At 37.6% G+C, this 19,487-nt stretch overlaps 1 protein-coding gene across 1 annotated transcript in view; it reads right to left on the bottom strand.

Moving 5' to 3' along the window:
• Positions 1–19,487, bottom strand: part of ACSS3 (acyl-CoA synthetase short chain family member 3) — a 155,912-nt gene that overhangs the window by 76,356 nt on the left and 60,069 nt on the right. The window contains exons 6-7 of the mRNA XM_047740345.1: positions 11,015–11,095; positions 10,840–10,935 (exon numbers count right to left, since the gene is read on the bottom strand). Coding sequence (XP_047596301.1) covers positions 10,840–10,935; positions 11,015–11,095 — 177 coding nt within the window. The remainder of the gene's footprint in view (positions 1–10,839; positions 10,936–11,014; positions 11,096–19,487) is intronic.

Genomic DNA, 19,487 nt, shown 5'->3' with positions numbered 1-19,487 from the left:
CGAATGTTTGGATAATAACAGCAGCTTATTATATCCTGGCAACTATTCTAAGGGCTTTTCATGATTAACCACTTAAATGATACATAAGAAAAGTACTGTTAATATTGATATTTTATAGATGAGGAAACTGAGGTTGAGAGCAGTTAAGCAACTCATCTGAGGCCAAACAATTAATGGGTAAAAATTTCAGGAATCATTCTATGGGAGTCTTTTTTTTTTTTTTTTTAAGATTTTATTTATTTATTTGACAGACAGAGATCACAAGTAGGCAGAGAGGCAGGCACAGAGGAGGGGGGGGAAGCAGGCTCCCTGCTCAGCAGAGAGCCCAATAACGGGGCTCAATCCCAGCACCCTGAGATCATGACCTGAGCTGAAGGCAGAGGCTTTAACCCACTGAGCCACCCAGGCGCCCATTCTATGGGAGTCTAATCTGCTGTGCTTCCTCTCAAACATGAAAATTTTTCAGTAATTTAGAATGAAACCTTCAGTAAATGCATTTTAAGAGTTAGCATCACTTTCTAGGACAATAAACTGAAAGGAATTCTGGAATTAAAAGTTAAAACATATTACCAAATAATATATTCATTCTAGGAAAAGACATAGTTGATTTGGAGAAGAGTCACCGAAGTACAGAATGGGGCGAACATGCGTCAATCCTCTAGTTTTAATAATGAAGAAATGGATTCCTGCAGAGGTTGAATTAATTTACTCAAGGTCATATAGGAAGATAAAAGGAAAACAAAATAAATAGCACAGATAATCTGACCATATTCTTATATCACAATTCAGAATCTTAAATCCTCTACTTCTAATTTATCATCTGAGAAGGTAGAATGTACTACATATCTTCAAAGTTAATTGCTGAATTATTAAGAGAGCCATCTGTCCTAGTTTACCTAGTGAGCATACTAAGAGTTTACTGACATGGCTTGCTGCTCTAAGGTATACAACTTGTGAAAAGCAAACAAGTGTAAAATGAGAGCAAGCTTTCACTCCTTGAGGATCTCCAAAGAGACTGTTACTACGTAGACATGACAACTGCCGTATCAAGATCAAGTACATCAACTAGTTTATGACTTAACGCCAAGTTAAACTGAAGGTGACCAATAACTAACATCCCATGCTAGTCAATAACTTAGCGAAAGAAAAGTAAGCGGCTTTCTTTCTTTCTTTTTTCTTTTTTTTAATTTAAGGTAAAATCCATTTTAGTATATTTTGGTATATTTTGTATATTTTTATATACAAGCAGTTTTATATAATTTTCCTCAGATTTACTGACATATAATTGACAAATAAAAATTGTATGTATTTAACACATACAACTTGGATGTTTTGATACATATATATACACTGTGAATAATCAACACAATCAAGCTAATTAATATATTTATCATCTTACATAGTTAAGATTTTCTTTTTCTTTTGTGTGTGTGTATTTGTGGGGAGAACACTTGCAAGCTATCCTCTTAGCAAATTTGAAGCATACAATAGAGTATTTTAAACTAAATTAGTCATGTTGCTGTATATTAGATCTCCAGAACTTTTTCATCTTGAGTAACTGAAACTTTGTGCACCTTGGTCAACATCTTTCCATGCAAAAGCAAAGAAACATACATTCTTCTCAAGGGCATTTAAAACATTCTTCAGGGGTCCCTGGGTGGCTCAGTGGGTTAAAGCCTCTGCCTTCAGCTCAGGTCATGATCTCAGGGTCCTGGGATTGAGCCCCGCATCAGGCTCCCTGCTCAGTGGGGAGCCTGCTTCCCCCTCTCTTCCTGTCTGCCTCTCTGCCTACCTGTGATCTCTCTCTCTGTCAAACAAATAAAATCATTAAAACATTCTTCAGCATAGGTCACACATTAGGCCACAGAACAAGTCTTAACAAATTTAAGAAAAGAAAAATCATTCCAAGTATCTTTTCTGACCACAATGGAATGAAACTACAAATCAATAATAGTAAGAAAAACAATAAAATTCATAAATATGTGGAAACAATACACTCTTGAGCAAACATTGGGTCAGTAAGGAAATCAAAAGAAAATTTGAAAAGTATCTCAAGACAAATAAAAATGAAAACACAACATACCAAAACTTAGGGGATGCAAAAGTGATACAAAGACATGAAGTTTATAGCAATAAATCCTGACATTAAAAAAAGAGAGAAAGATCTAAAAGGAACTAACTTTACATCTCAAGGAACTAGATAAAGAACAACTAAGACCAAAGTTCACAGAAACAAGGAAATAATAAAGACTAGAGAAGAAATAAATCACATAGTTAATAAAAACAATAGAAAACATAACAATTAAGAGTTGTTTGAGAAGATAAAAATTGAATAATCTTTAGGTGTACTCACTAGGAAGAGAGAAGATTCAAATCAGAAAGAGCAGATAATGTAATGGGCACTTCAGAAATAAAAAGGCTCAGGAAGAACTATAATGGGGAGATGTTTGTCAAGTTAGTTGATTTCTTGCTTAGCCACACTGCTGTCATTACAGAAGCCTGGGTTCCACTGTATCATGTAATCGAAATGTGTGCACAAGATACACATTGTCCATTAGTACCCAAGCAAAGACAAGAATAAAGAGGGCCCAGCCAGCTTTCTTTACCTTGAGAAGTGGTGTTGGGTTTTGATTCTGCAGATGACAGGCTTTTTGTTAAAGGGGAAAAATACAAAACAGAAGAAAGAAGCCAGAAAGCATCTCTGAGTATAACCATCATTTACCAACACATACACATACCAGATACACACATACCAGGTTGCTCAATTTGTTTCTACCTTCAGGTTCCTAGATTAAAGTGTTGCTTGTTTCATTTCTACTCTGACAACACTGCTGTACCAAATATGCCTTGGTCTGTATGTTATTGGGGTTAGGTCTGTTGGAATCCACTCCATTAATAAAGTAAATTTCCAAAAAGTCACTGCTTATTTTCTTCCTCTCAAAAATAAGGACTGAATTGTTCAGAATTGGTTTACATATTTTAACTGGTCAGTCTAAACTGGCTTCTAGAGTTGCATACTTCAAATGCATCCAATTCAATGAATAACAGTAAATCTTTGCTTATTAAAAAAATAAAGCCTATTATTTAAGTTGTTCATGAAATTCTCTGGTAAAGATAACTAGAATTACATAGTCCTTCATAATAGAAAATAGTCTTGACTTACAAAATCAAGTTTTTTTCTTTTTCTGATCTTCATCCAGGCATTTATTTAACAAATATTTATTAGAACCAAACATATGTCAAGAGCAAAGCTAAGGACACCTATTACTGATTACATGCATATTCCAGGTTTTTGTGTATTTCTCAACTGGCATTGGACCAAAATTTAAGAGACATAATGCTTATGTCATAAATGACTATATGTGAGATATATGTATTAATGCATATGTGTGTGTGTGTGTGTGTGTGTGTGTGTGTGTGTGTGTATCTTAAAGATTTTATTTATTTGAGAGCGAGAGAAAGAGAAGCAGACTCCCCAGTGAGCAGGAAGCCCAATGCGGGGCTCAATCCCAGGACCCAGCAATCATGACCCTAGTCAGAGCCAGATGCCTAACCAACTGAGCCACCCAGGTGCCTCTATACTTTAAAAAAAAAAAAAAAAAAAGGCTAGTAGCTGAGAATTGATGGTGAGAAAACACTACGATAATCTATTTCTTCTCAGACTTTAGAGCAGACAGGGGCAAACAAGCAAATCAAAGGGGCCTACAAACTAACATGAAACAGGATCTGGGACCCAAGCCAGCGGGGGAAGCCTAAGGCGCTAACGAGAGAGGACAAGATTTGACCTAGTCAGAGAGGTCAAGGAGGGCTTCCGTGAGGAGGAGACACTTGAGCTGAGGAATATATTTCAGGCAACAAATGGGCAAAAACCTATAGCAGGAAAGAGCATTATAAAACTTCCGGAAAACAGGAGCAGGCTGTGTCTTAGAAGGGAAGAGAGAGATCCAACAACCTTCAAGGGTTGAGGAGCCAAGAGTGATTAGGACTGAAAATGCCCATTAGCATTTGAAAAATAGAGATATCCAGGGAAATTATCAAAAGCTGCTATAATGGGATGATGGCGACAGATGCCAACAGGGGAGGACTGTGGAGGAAGGCAAGCCTTCCAAGATGAAGAAAGTGTTCTAACTGCAAGGGGATAAGGGAATTGAGAATTTTTGTGGAATTTGTTGTTGTTGTTGTTTGTTTTAATGAAAGAAACAGAAATGTGTTACAAATTTGGTAACTACTGGGAAGCTAAAGCCAAAGCAGAAAGCCAGGATTTCCAATGTTCCCGCCCTGCACATGCAGAGCTGTGTGTCCTCCATAGCAGAAACGAAAATCGTATTTTCCACCTGAAGAGTTCCTGTTGGAACACACATTGTTTCAGTTCAGGTGGGTGACTCTCAACATATTCAGAAGTTAAACTGATTTTCCAACTTAAAGATAGCCATTTTTGAGTTTTTTCAGCCAATGCAGTTATAGGTATGTATTAAATTCCAGAATATTAAAAAAATGATCTTTGCTGAGAAAAAGGATTCATTCATTATTCATTCATAAAATATCATGAACCACTTACATGCATTAAGAGAGATGTTTTATGAACTCTAGATGACTTGGGCACATAATGAACTAGTACTTCAGAACATCAATTTTTGTTAAATCAAAATTCATCATTATATAAGAATATCATCACACTCACCAATTCACTATCTACCTTATAGCTCTGAAATGCTGTAATTCATTAAAAATGAAAATAGGGCACCTGGGTGGCTCAGTGGGTTAAAGCCTCTGCCTTCAGCTCAGGTCACAATCTCAGGGTTCTGGGATCGCATCTGGCTCTCTGCTCAGCAGGGAGCCTGCTTCCCTTCCTCTCTCTCTGCCTGCCTCTCTGCCTACTTGCAATCTCTGCCTGTCAAAAAAATAAATAAAATCTTTTTAAAAAATAAATAAATAAAAATGAAAATAAAACTTTGAACATACTGAGCTGTATATGACTTTATTTCTCTTTAGAAAAGGTCCATGAGTGATCTGTTATATTATTCTATTCACTATGAAAAGAATGTATTTTTAATTTTTAGTGGGAGATTTTAACTTCCTAAATAAAAAAAAACACTTATCAGACAAAAATAAAATAAGATTAATTTGATAATGCACCTAAAATTAGGGGACAAAGGGGGATGATCATTTTGTGGAGGTTAATAAATATTTTTTTTACTTGCTGGACTGGTGACAAGTCAGAACTCATTTTCAGTTTATTTTAGTTTTATTTTAATTAATCGAGCAAGTAAGTTTTTTCTCTGTATTGTGCAGCTCAAGTTGTCAACTAATCCCTTGACAAATGGTTCATTTACACAACAAATTTTACCTACCACCTGGAAGGCCCTGTGCAAAGCACAGGGTGGTGGGGCGGGGCGGGGGTGGGGGTGGTTTACAGAAATGACAAACATCTCCTGTCTTCAGAGTTTCCAGCATCACAGCACTGAATCTGCAAGGTCAGAGAAATCGAGATGGTATAACAGAAACACAAAGAACACTTCCATTGGCCTAAGGAAAAGCAAAGGAAATACCAGAGAGGAGATGATATTTAACTTGATCCCTTAAGAAAAAGGACCACTTTGCAACATGATGAGAAAAGTGGAATTTCACTAGAAGGAATAACTCAATCCCTGTCAGATCTGCTCATATAAATGCCCGTATTATAGGATTTGTAAGTGGGAAGCTGAGTCGGAGGCCAGGAATCAGAGATAAGACTTGAAACACAGTCAAAAGTAGATGACGATCCATCACTTGGATCAGGCAAATGAGTTTGAATTATGTTATTTAAGAGACAAGAGTTCTTTGAAGGCTTATTTTTTTGTTAATTTTTGAATTAAACTTTTTATACGAGATAATTGTAGATTCACATGAAAACAGACCATGCACCCTTCACCCAGTATTCTGCGGTTCTAACAGCTTGCAAAACTGTAGTTGATCATCACAGTTGGGATATTGGTATAGCCAAGACACAGAACAATTCCACTCCTTAAGGATCCCTCATGATGCCCTTCAGAGTCACAGGTGTTCATTGTTAGTATACAGAATTACAGTCCATATCTGTGTGTTCTTCTTGTACCCGGACACCTCATTGAACTCACTTGTTCATTATGACTTTTTTAGATGTTCTATAATTTTCTACATAGATAATCACGCAGCCTCAAAAAGAAACATTTTTTTTCTTCCTTTCTAAAATGTTTTTCTGGGGGCGCCTGGATGGCTCAGTGGGTTAAAATGTTTTTCTGTTTCCAGGACTACGTTGAATAGAGGGAGAGAGTGAGCCTCCTTGCCTTGGTCCAGACGCAAGAAGTATTAAGCCTTTTATCATTAAGAACTGGCCATTGGCCATTCCTTTAGAGGAGGACTATGGGGACAAATTCTCTGAAGTTTTTCTTCATCTTGAGAATGTCCTTATTACTTCTTTATTCTCAAAGTATATTTTGATGGATATAGGATTCTGGACTGATAATTCCTTTCTTCCCACACTTGAATAATGTTGTGTCACTTTCCTCTGGCCTCCGAAGAAAGACCCTGTCATTCAAATGGTTTTCCCGGGATGCCTGGGAGGCTCAGCTGGCTTCAGCGGCTGACTCTTGATTGCAGCTCAGGTCATGATCTCAGAGTCCTGGGATGGAGTCCCGAGTTAGGCTCTGTGGCAAGTCTGCTTGAGAATTTTCTCTCTCCCTCTGTCCCCACCCCACACTCACACACTCTCTCTCTCTCAATAAATAAATCCTAAAAAAACAAAAACAAAAACAAATGGCTTTCCCCCATAGGGAAGGTATCCTTTCTTTCTCCGAAGACTCAAGATGACTTTTTGTCTTTAGCTTTCAGAAGTTTATGGTGTGTGTGTGTGTGTGTGTGTGTACGCACACGCGCGTATATGTGTGTTTCCGTAGATTAACCATTTAGAAGTTTACCCAGTTTCTTGAATCGAAAGATGCATGTTTTTGGCTAAACTTAAGAAGCTGAAAATTTTCTTTCTTTCTTTTTTTTTTCAATGCTTTTTCGGCCCCTCCCTTCCTCCTCCCCTTTCATGACTCTGATCCAAAAATGCTAGATCTTGTGTTATCATTCCACATGTCCCGGAGGCTCTGCTAATTTTTCTTTTCAGCTATTCTCTTCTCTTGTTCTTCCAGTTCACTGATTCTTTCCTCTGCCTCCTTCATTCTCGTATTGAGGCCATCCACTGGGCTTTTATTTTTTTTTAATTTATTATTGAATTATAGGTGACATACAATGTGTTATATTAGCTTCAGGTGTACAGCACAGTGATCTGACAAGTTTATACATGACATGATCCTTACCACGAGAAGTGCACGCATGTACCATCTGTCATGATACATTATTGAATTATTATTGACTATATTCCTTATGTTGTACTTTCCATCTCTGTGACTTATTTCTTTGACAACTGGAAGTCTGTACCTCTAAATCCCCTTCACCTATTTCACCCACCCCATCCAATGAGTTTTAATTTTGGTTATTGTAATTTTCTTCCATATGGCTGCCCTTTATAATTTCTATACCTTTATTGTGACCTTCTATTTTTCCATTTCTCTCAAGAATGTTCAAATATCATATGCAAGCACTTTTATCATGCCTCCTTTAAAATCTTTGTCAGATAATTCTAACATCTCTGCCATCTCAGTGTTGTCTCTATCAATTTGAGGTCATTCTAGTTCTTGAAATGAGGGGTAATTCTTTTTTTCATCAAAGCTTGGATATTGTATATATTATAATAGGAGACTGGCTCATGTTGACATCTTTCGTTGCAGATGGCTTTACTTTAATTTCACTCCATCGAGGAAGGGACAGGAAGGGTTAGAAATCCAGATACTTCGTTTGGCCTCCACTGATATCCAACTGGGAGAATGCTTCTCACTGCTGCTGGCTGGGTTCCACTTCCAACAGTGGGCTTCCACTGATAACTCCCTGATCAGGGAAGTAAATGTGCCCTGTTACTGCTCCCTGCATGGCCTCCTCTGAAAACCACCCCAATAGGGAGTAAGAGGGGTACCTCATTATTGGTGGGAGGAGGTCTAAGTCCAGACTCCTATGGGCTTATCTGTCATTGCAAGTTTGAGGGGTCCTCATTACTACTAGGCAGGGATAGAAGTCTTGGCTCCCTAGTCAAACTTCTCTGACACCCTACGGGAAGATGGAAGGTTACTGTTCCTCCTTACAGCTCGACAAATGCAGAAGTCTAAACTCAGCTTTTGGTGGTGGTGGGCGGCGGGGAGAGACAGCGTGGATCTTTCGGTGGTGTTTTCCTACTCTAGAGCCATCTAAAGTTTTGGGTTTTACTTAGGTTGTCCCTTTCCTACTCCTTTGGCTTAAGAGATTGTGTTTCTTTTTTCCTTCTCTCTCTCTCTCTCTGTCTCTCTCTCTGTGTGTTTGGTTTAGTTTTTGGGTTAGTTTTTTTGTTGTTATCATTGGCATTTCTGTGTTGCCAGGTTTTTCAGCAGAAATCTACAATATACGCAGAAAAAATAAAACCCGGGGTCTTAGCACCATGTTGATCCTTGGGTCCCAAGATCCCTAAAACCAGTTTCCCTTCTTCTGTCCACCTTTCTGTCTTTTCATGTTCTAGACATGCTTGTGACTTTTAGTTCTAATTGGAAGGAGGAATAGAGAAAAGTATGTCATTTTCATCTTTGCAAAAGCAGAACTCAATCCTTTGAAGGATATTAGGCAACAAGTTCTATGTTGGCTTTTGCATTTTAGACAGATAATTATAAGTGGGGAAAGCTCAGAAATTGGAGGTAGAATAGAGGTATCCTGGAAGGGCATTTAAAGGCAGAAACACCTGTTAGAACGTGCTATAGACTAATTATCAGATGGTAACCTGAAATATACAACTGGAGAGCACAGGTGCAAGTCAGATCAGAAGCCAAACACAGAATATGTATCAGTCAATGACATACTTCTGCACGTTGGCTGAATATCAGCTTTGAATATATGGCAGGAGGCAGGGAAGAGAGAGAACACTTTTGATAGGTACTAAAACATAAATTCAACAAGGTATAATGAGTGATAGGGTGTGATATGTAAAGATCATGAAATCTGAATCACTTCTTAATTCTTAGTTTCGAGGACTGGGTAGATACAGGTAAAATTAACAAAACTACAGAGTACATAGAAAGCACGTGAAAAGAAAATGAGTTTTGCAGGGAAGCATGGAGATGATGAGTTCAGTTCACAACATCTTGACCATAAGGTGTGTACACACCATCCAAAGATGGGCTACCAGTAAGCTGCTACTCATCAGAAAGCTCTGATATAGACAGGAGTAGTTGGAAACCTTGGTTTAATTAGTACTACTCAAATCCAACAGCAGGAAGATTACCCCAAAATATAAGCAGAATGAGAAAAGAAGACTAAGAATAACACCCTTATAAACCCTAATGTTTAGGACCAAAACAAGAGAAACTGAGAGAGGAAAGGTCAAGCTGTCTGAGAGAGAGAAGAACAGAGAAGTGGAGCTCAATGTGGTTTCATGAGAATTCATTGTGTTTAGGGTGTGCTATGCACTGTGCTGCAAGACTGGTTTTGGAGGGTCTCACGCTCTACTAGATATAAATGGATAATATCAAAGCAGTATGCTCGGCTCAGTGATCAGTGATAGACATATGCTCAGGGCGCAGCTGGAACCACAGAAAAGGCATGAAACAAAACCAAAGGCTGTATGAGGAAACTGAAAAGATGGTAACATCTAAGCAGAGTCTTCAAGCATAGTAGGAATTAACCAGTTAAGGAAAGACACAGGAAAAGTTATGCCAGAAAGAAGAAACAGTACAACAGCAAGAGGGCATGGAGCTCAAGAGGAGAGAGAATTACTTGCAGGAAACAGCATGCTGATGCACTGAGAGAGTGAAAAGAAAATCAGACTGAAGACCTTTTGACTTGGTCATTTATGAAGTCAATGTTGACCTCTGCTGTGGTAGATTCTAGGAAGTGATGTCGACAGGAATTGTACCACAGTGGGATAAAAAGCAGCTAGAAGAATATGAAATTCACACAGTGTGGATTTGGTACTTTTTTCAAGGAGCCTGGCAGAGAATAAAATAAAGATGGGATAGCTAGAAGTGGGCAAAGGTCTAAAAAGCTTTGTTTTATTATCAGAAAGAATAGAAGATGTTTACACAGTGTATTAAAGAAACCAGAGTGCAGATAAAGGGTTTTAGAATGTAGTTATTATATTTAATCTTTTATATAAAAATACTTATAAAGTATCTACTCTTCTTGAGCACATCATTCCAGGATAAAGACAAACAACTGAGCCCCTATTATTTGTTTCAAATAAAGTAAAAAAATAATAAAAGGCTGACGGTAAATGCACAAGAACAATATATTCTCCAGCTCTAAAGGCAGCCTAATACTCTCAAATATAAATACTTAGAATAGCACCTTCAGCTCTGTTGCGTTTATGTTACCCATACCACAGTTCATTATAAGTATTCAGTGTGGAGGTTTATTTTGTTTACTTCAAAGGGAATGATTATTTTTAAAAAACCCTTTTATTCTACTACAATAACTTTAGTACAATACTTTCTAGAAATCCTTTCGGGATAGACATCCAGCTGATTAGTATATGTTTTTCATAAAATAACTTTTACTGGTTTTAGTCACACAATTTAAATGGTGGCTATTATTTTCTGTGTCCCTTTCTCTTTTTGACATCATATTTTTAACTGGAAGAATATATAAAAAAAAGTCTCCTGCCCCCGATCCAAATTTTTCTGTTCCCACTTAGACACTATTTCTTTAAAAGTTTCAGTAAAAAATAATTATCTTTAGGTGGTATTAATTTCATTTTATTACCTCATACAGAACTGTTGTGTTCCCATGTAGAAGGGGTCCATAACAGATATAGGAATGTCCGACAACCCAGCCTAAGTCAGAGGCTGCCCACCACACCTAAAAAATAAGAAATAATAAAATACATACATGTTCACCAGGGAAATGTGCTGTATCATGAATTTAAAACCATGATTACCTCTCCAGGTTTAAGTCCATAGATAGAAGACATCGTCCAGTTTAGCATCACAGCGTATCCCCCCGTGGGTCTCACGACACCCTGAAGGACAGAAAACGTGAAGTTAACATCACCAACCAATGGGTTCAAAGATTCTTTGCTTTCACATTATCCATCTTAAAGAGTTCCTGTTTAAATTATTTTTTTTAAGATTTTATTTATTTATTTGACAGAGAGAGAGAGATCACAAGGAGGCAGAGAGGAAGGCAGAGAGAGAGGGGGAAGTGGGCTCCCCGCTGAGCAGAGAGCCCAATGTAGGGCTCGATCCCAGAACCCTGGGATCATGACCTGAGCCGAAGGCAGAGGCTTTAACCCACTGAGCCACCCAGGCGCCCCTGTTTAAATTATTTTATATTCTATTAACTACATACAACTTTGGCTTTCATATAATTGTATTTACATAAATATTTATTTGGCTCCCTCAATCATAAACACAGAAAAATTTGTCTCTATCGGTGTACTTATAGAATCCTCTCTCACAGACCAGTCATGACTTTCTAAAGAAAACTTAATGACCTCACAGAATCACATGAAATAAATATTTTTTCCAGGGTAACATAAATTAACAACATTACATTTACAGATATTTTTCCTGAACAAAAATGGAAACTCTCGGGTGCTTGGGTGGCTCAGTTGATTAAGTAATGGCCTTTGGCTCGGGTCATGATCCTGGAATCCTGGGATCAAGTCCCAAATTCAGGGTCCCTGCTCAGCGTGGAGTCTGCTTCTCCCTCTGACCCTACCCTCCTCAAGCTCTCTCTCTCTGTGTCCTTCCCTAATAAATAAATAAAACCTTTTTAAAAAAATAAAAAATGGAAACTCAAAATCAAGTGCACAGAAAAGTCAAAGGTCATTGTGTCCTTCAAACAGGCTAACGTAAGGATGGCTATCCCTTAATATTATTACATAATAATAGGATGCTCAGAGGAAACAAAGTCATATTCTAACAGGAGCCTCATGACAATGCTATACTGGGGATTGTGCTAGTATAGTATCAGAGCTAAACAATTCTTTAATGATGAATTCTGCAATTCTGACAAAGCAATCCTCCTGGGTGGGATCTAAGGCTGACAGATTTGCCTTATATTGCACGTGCGGCAAAAAAGTAGGGATTGCTACATCACAGTATTACAGCTTTCATGGGCCAGTTTCTAGCAGCTTTCCATGATATGGAACATATTCAACTTTCATACAAGATTAATATTTGAACACTGGCAAAAGAGCCACCATAAATAAAAGCAGATGATAAATTTAATAATTGCATTTATTGCTTCACTATAAACATGAATCAACATTGGCTTAAGAAGGCTTAACCATGTGAATATTCAGAATGATCACGTGAATGCTTGCTAAAAAACAAGCTATATTTCACTCACATGAACTTTGAAGCTTCCTTTAGAAGAGCAATTATTATTACTCTGTGCAGAAAATAATTACTGTACCTAAAGGCAAACATGGCCCTAATTAATACATGTACTACCAGTTGGAACTTTCTGGCATAACTCAGAAGCTTTAACATGCATACGTGAATCAGAAAAATGAAAAACAAACTGACTTTCCATGAGTTACTAAAGTTGCTGCTCTCCTCAGGTACCACTAATAAAACAGAGGTATCCAGCTGTAGAACACATTTTATCTACGTGCGAAACACCTGGTCTCTTGGCGAATGTCTCACGCAGCTTCCTTGGCATCTCACAGCTACTTTCTATGTTGCATGACATGGTTAGCATGCAGCTGGCTCTCTCCATCAACACTGGAGTATTAGAAATCCTTAGTCCCTGCCAGTAGGTTTCCACATACATTCTCCCATGCAAACTGAGCAGCAGTTCTTTTCTCGGGATATTCTGTTCTGTCCTCCATGAACTTCACTCATTAGTTTGTTTTATTGAGATCTTTTCTTATGATTCAATACCTTGAGGAATTTGATAGTCATCAACTTGCAAATTTTTTATTCATTTTGTAGAGAGGAAAAAGTGAAGCTTTTTTTCATGGATAATATGCTATCTGTATACTATGGTAGACAGTGATAAGTAATGTCAGTAATGATTTCATTTAATATGTTTCAGAATTTTCTCTCCATCTACCAGTCCCTGCATTTAGAGCTCATTGTTATCAATAATTCTAAGTATTACTATAACTGGGTACATTTTTAGATTATACGGTATAGAAGGTAAGATGAATCCAATGAGAATGATAAAAAGGAAGAAAAGGCAAGAAAAAAACATAAATGAGTAGTAATTCATTTGTAAAACTAAAAAGATAACTTAAAGGAATAAGCTATCAAATTTCTATTTAACTCCCAAGTAGACTTTATCCTATACCCTTCTTTAGAGGATATTACCTGATGCTCCTTTCCCCAGAAAAAGGGGAGTGCATCCATTTGATGCCAAAAAAAGTGGGACTTAAAAATGAGACCATGCATGATTAAGCATTTAAAATTAAAAAGTATCTATAATTTAATTTAGGATCTTATTAACAAAAATATTTCCTTAGTTCTAGCAATTATTGCTTTTTATTTTTCCCCATGCTAATACCACCCAAAAGCTACAAAAGTCAAAATGACTAAACGTTGCCATCAAAGATTCTTATGAAAAACAATTAAAATGGAGCTAATAGAGAGAGAAAAGCCATGGTGTCTGTTTTTCATTGGTCTTTGGTATCCACTTATTTTTATTTTTTTAAGGATGAGTATAAAAATTTCTGTTAGGTATTATTTTACCATTCATTAATCTAGGTAATAGATCTGAAACTTGGTCTTTGCCTCCAAAATATTTGGGTAATAATTATCAATTTTCGGAGTATTTGATATGGTGCAGGAAAAAAAAAACCTGCATAATTCCATTCTACATCTTCATGTAGATCTTTCATAGAAAGTTTGAAAGTAAAATAAAAGTGAAAAGATTAGGTTGAAAAAGAGAATTTCTTTATTGTAATATTAATATGTGACTAAAAAATAAGATGATAAAGCTTTTTCATTTGTTTCTTATTTGTAATCACATTTTCCAGGTAATGATAATTAAAATGTAAGAGAAACATTGTTCAGCCAATGAAAACACATAAATCATGCTCAAAAATGAAATCATTATATTCTAATAATCAAAATAAATCAGAAAATAAAAACTCTTTTAAAACATATTTAAGGAGGGTGCCTGGGTGGCTCAGTCAGGTAAGTGTCTGCCTTCGGTTCAGGTCATGATCCCAGGGTCCTGGGATCGAGTCCTGCATTGGGCTCCCGGCTCGGCGGAGAGCCTGCTTCTCCCTCTGCCTCTGCTGTTCCCTCTGATTGTGCTCTCCCTCTCTGTCAAATATATAAATAAAATATTTTCTAAAAAAAGAACATACTTGAGGAGCGCCTAGGTGGCTCAGTTGGTTAAGCATCTGCCTTCAGCTCAGGTCAATATCCCAGCGTTCTCGGATGGAGTCCTGCATCTGGCTCCTTGCTCAACGGAGAGCCTGCTTCTTCCTCTGCCTGACTCTCCCTCTGATTGCATGCTCTCTCTCGCTCTCTCCCCCCCTCGGTCTCACTCTCTCTCTGACAAATAAATAAAATCATTTAAAAAAAATTTGAAATCTTGAGTATGAGGTAAAAATACTTAATGTCAGCACTTACTCCTAAAACCCAAGCATGCTGCATTTTACTCTTTTGAATATCTGTTATTACTTTCCTTATGTACTTACACTTATGTAATTATACTCTACCTACCTTAAAAATAAAAACATTGGGTGAACTAATATATTGTCAGAAAAGCCCTGTAACCTGCCAAAATACTGTTCTGGTATTTGTAGTATTAGCCATAACACTTAAAGTCTTCTGAGGAACTTGAAAGACTTCCAGATGGGAATAACACTCTACACGCTAAATAAAGACATGAAAGTGAATTCTATCTCAGAAATGCAAAAGGGGGGCACCTGCGTGGCTCAGTGGGTTAAAGCCTCTGCCTTCGGCTCAGGTCATCCCAGGGCCGTAGGATCGAGCCCACATCGGGCTCTCTGCTTAGTAGGGAGCCTGCTTCCCTCTCTCTCTCTCTCTCTCTCTCTCTCTGCCTGCCTCTCTGCCTGTTGTCTGACAGATCTCTGTCAAATAAATAAATAAAATCTTTTTTAAAAAATGCAAAGGAGACAACATAAAGGGGCTTTTTAAAACATGCAAAACGATGACAATAACATTATATGTTTAATGTATATAAGCATTTTAAAACTTCAATCCACACAGGTAAAATTAAAGGATGGTTATTAGTCACCCATGAATAGGACCACAGAATCATCACAGATGGTCCTTATAATTTCCAGCTTAATGAGCTGCCTTTGAAAACAAGGAAAACCCCAAAATATCATCAATGCGGCCATTAAAGTAAAACATAAAATAGGAAAGAAAACATGTCAGCATCAAGTGTGGTATGCAGTTTGTGTTGCCACACTTAGGAAAAATACACAACAGTATGGGTTTTACCAGAAGAAGAAGACTGAGTGTGATAAGATTGAGAGCTTAGGATTCTTCATCCTAAAAATGTGGTGTTTTTTTTTTCTTAGTTGATCTATAGAAATCTGAAAAGCAAATCTTAAAATATTCAAGTAAGAGAAGTTTGGAGTACTCAACAAAACTTCATACTTTCTAAGTTGATACCCTCTGTCATCTTACTCTGCAACAGGCTTATAAAAAACAAATCTGCATAGTTACGTCCATACGTATTTATTAACACATTATATGTGTAAATATATACGTTTATATGTGTGCTCATGCATGTTCCAATTTGGCCTGACAAGTTGAGGGAAAAAAAGAAGAAAGGGTAAAGAAATATTTTACCTAAGTAAAAGAAATCCATTATGAGATGATTGGGATTAAGTGAATTGAGAAATAAAAGATACAGTTCTGATTACTTAAAAAATCCAACAGATCAACAATAATCTGGTTCTTGTAATGGCTTTATAGTTGATATCCCCTCTTTCTAGAATGAACCACCACCCCCACCTCTTCCCTGAACCTGGTTAGCTCCTGCTTCATCACAGAAGTACTTAAAGACATCATGAAAGTGCCACCTCGTCTAAGAAGTTGTCCCCAGTCCCACAGTTAAGTGTCTCTCCTGATTCTTCCCTGGCTCCCAGGCCAGCAAACATCTTTGAAGTGACCAGCCTGACTGAGGGCTATGTCTTTCCCCCTATCCTGAGAATGGCTCTTCATCTTCAGCAGGGTCACTGCCATGGACTAGGCATGTAGTCGATTTGTTGACTGAATATGTGAACATTGAGTGAATAAGCACATGTAAGAAAAATACAATTCTTGTTTTAAATAGTCTTCTTTGTTCAGGAGAAAGCTTTGAAACTTGTAGAATTTAGTGAATCTTATTAGCAGAAATGGGATGGTTCCATTTGGGACAGTGCATCAAACATAAAGTCTCTTGCTACAGGCTTTCGTATGCCTCTGAAGTTGCCTCTACGGAGGACATTTAGCAGCAATATAATTTTTATTGATCTGAACAACTGTGAGATAAGAGGCAAAGGTATAGTGAGTTCAGCATTTTAACTGTACCACAGATTTTAAAAAAAAAAAGTTCACTGCTTTTTTTATTTGACTTTCTCCTGTTTTTTGTTCTAGGGTAGGAAATATGAATGTCACCTAACATGTAGGAATAAAGGTGACATAAATTCTGTAAATGCACATCAGGACCAAAAGCCTACCACTTTCCCATCACACTTTCCTCTCTTTTTTGTTCGTTTGCTTCTTTCTTGTCTTTATTCAAAAATTTTTTTTATTATATTCAGTTAGCCAGCATATAGTACATCATTAGTTTTTGATATAGTGTTCAATGATTCCTTAGTTGCGTATTAACACCCAGTGCTTATCAGAGTCCAGCATCTCTCATGGTTTGTCTCCCTCTCTGATTTCTTCCCATTCAATTTTCCCTCCTTTCCTTTGCGGTCCTCTGCATTATTCCTTACGTTCCACATATGAGTGAAGCCATATGATAATTGTCTTTCTCCGCTTGACTTATTTCACTTAGCATTACCCCCTCCAGTTCCATCCATGTTGATGCAAATGGTGGGTGTTCATTCTTTCTGATGGCTGACTAATACTCCATTGTATATATGGACCACATCTTCTTTATCCATTCAGCTTCCTTGCTGCTTGCTTGCTTGTTCTTTCTCCTCTTGAAGTCCTCTTGACATGCAATATTGTATTAGTTTCATGTGTACAACATAGTGATTCAATATTCATGTACATTAGGAAGTGATCACCATGATAAATCTAGCTACTATTTGTCACCATACAAAGTTGTTACATATTATTAACCATATTCCTTATAGTCTATACATTGTATCCCTGTGTCTTACTTATTTCTTAACTAGAAGATGATACCTCTTTATCCCTGTCTCCTATTTTGCCCATCTCTTCTGCCCCTCTTCTCTGGCAACAATCTGATTGTCCTCTGTATCCATGGGTCTGTTTCTGTTTTGTATTGTTTCGTTTTTTAGATTTCACATATAAGTGAATTCATACCATATGTCTTCCTCTGAATGACTTCTTTCACTTAGCATGATGTCCTCTCATGGTTTCAATCCTTTCAACCCTTTGTGTCCTTTGCTTTCCTTCCCCTTTTCTCCTGCTCTCCTTTTCTGCTTTGACACTGAACTTTTTTGTTCCTTCTGCATGTGCAGGTATGTGATGATCACTGTCCCTTCATGATACCAAGCTGGAAGAAGATACATATAACCATCACTAAATCTCCCCTTCCCCAAAGGACCTCCCCCGCATCCAGATGAGGGATTCTTCCATCGTGCAGTACTCTGAAGTACCCTGAACACAGGTACCCGAACTGAAGAGGCTAGAGGCGCACAACACCACAGAAATGTATGCAGAGCAGCTCAGTTGTGGCTGCTGGAATATTTACAGCAGCTGACAGATTAACCTCTCCTGCAGCAACCTGACAAATCCAGGGTTGGCAGATGCAGAGATGCAAATACACCCTAAATATATCTGCAACTTCTAACCAAAGAACAGATTGCCTTATGTGTGTCTTTGATGTGCCTATGAGAAATGAGTATTTTTAAGCAGAATATTTTTTATGGGCTCACAACATTATTTTTCCTCATGAAGATCAAAGATTGAGAGAACAAATTATAGGATGACATGAAATTTATGCTTAAGCGCTTCATAAATGTATGTGTGCTCATCTTTCCTATTCTTCTATTCTGGGAATCCAAATATTAAAATTTCAAATCCCATTAATCCTGATTATACCTACCGAGAGTGAAATGAGAATCTTATGAATAAAGAGGAGTCTGGGAACTAACTAGAGAAGTAAAAGATCATTTAACAAATATCCTGAGGATTTACCATGGCCCAGTTTTTAGGATGGTGACACAGTGGAGTCAAAGATGTGTGAAATATATTCTAAGAACTCTGAGAACATGCAGTGTTACGAAGATAAGCAAACAAAAACTAGCAGGGATAAGGTAGAATAAAATGAGTGGCATAAAGATTTGTTGACAGTGTATAATTTCAATACAATTGAAATTCTAAAGTGCACTAGAGGGATGAAGGAAATAGTTCTGAGGGACCTTGAGAGACAACTTTTTCTTGCCCTTCTGCATGCCTTAATTTGCAAAACCTCCACACCCCATGCTTAAACACCAGAACTCTACATTGAAGACCGACAAAGGTCTGTCAACCCAGATGCACTTCTTGGACCCAGACCTTCACCTCTGACACCTCACTAGGCATCTCCACATTAACATCCCATAGAGGCATCATACTCAATGTGTTTCCAAACTCCCAGCTTCTCCTGCCCTAAACCACCTCCTGTGTTTAGTAAATATTCAAAACCATTCTCCTGTGTTCTCGGTGTCAAATCTTGGACCCGTCCTCTGACTCACTATCTTTGAACAAAATCTGATTTCTCTTAATTAAGTGTGCTACCCTAAGTCCTAAAAGCCTAAAAATGAAACTCCTTGCCTCCATTTTGTGTACTTGTCTGACTTCCCAGCAAAATGCTGCAAAGGCTTACCTTCCTTCATACTCTTCTCTCCCGCTTAAGTAGCATTAGTGTCCTCCATTCCTTATATACAGAATATAACCTAAACTTCTTATACAGAATATAACCTAAACTTCTTGGCAAAATTTTAAGAGTCTGGCCCCTACCTATATATTCAGTCATTTCTCCTCTTCACTTGTGCCACATGCACTAGCCATCTTGGAAACTTCCATGCACACTCCTTCCTTTGTGTATGCTAACCCTTTCTGCCTATAATACCCTTCTTTCAGTGATGGCACTCTATGACGAAGTTTTATTCATCCTTCAAATGTCATTTTATAAGAGCTTTCTTTGACCACTCTTTGGTGGAACAGCTATCCGGCTCTTCCCACCACTGGGTCCCATTACCCTGCTTTATTTTTCTTCATAACATTTTTCACATATTCCATAGCTCTTTGTTTCAT

The sequence above is a fragment of the Lutra lutra genome, chromosome 8 (genome assembly GCF_902655055.1).
Source record: "Lutra lutra chromosome 8, mLutLut1.2, whole genome shotgun sequence".
Taxonomy (NCBI): domain Eukaryota; kingdom Metazoa; phylum Chordata; class Mammalia; order Carnivora; family Mustelidae; genus Lutra; species Lutra lutra.
Note: the sequence above shows the minus strand (reverse complement) of the source record. Positions and strands in the feature narration are given on the sequence as shown.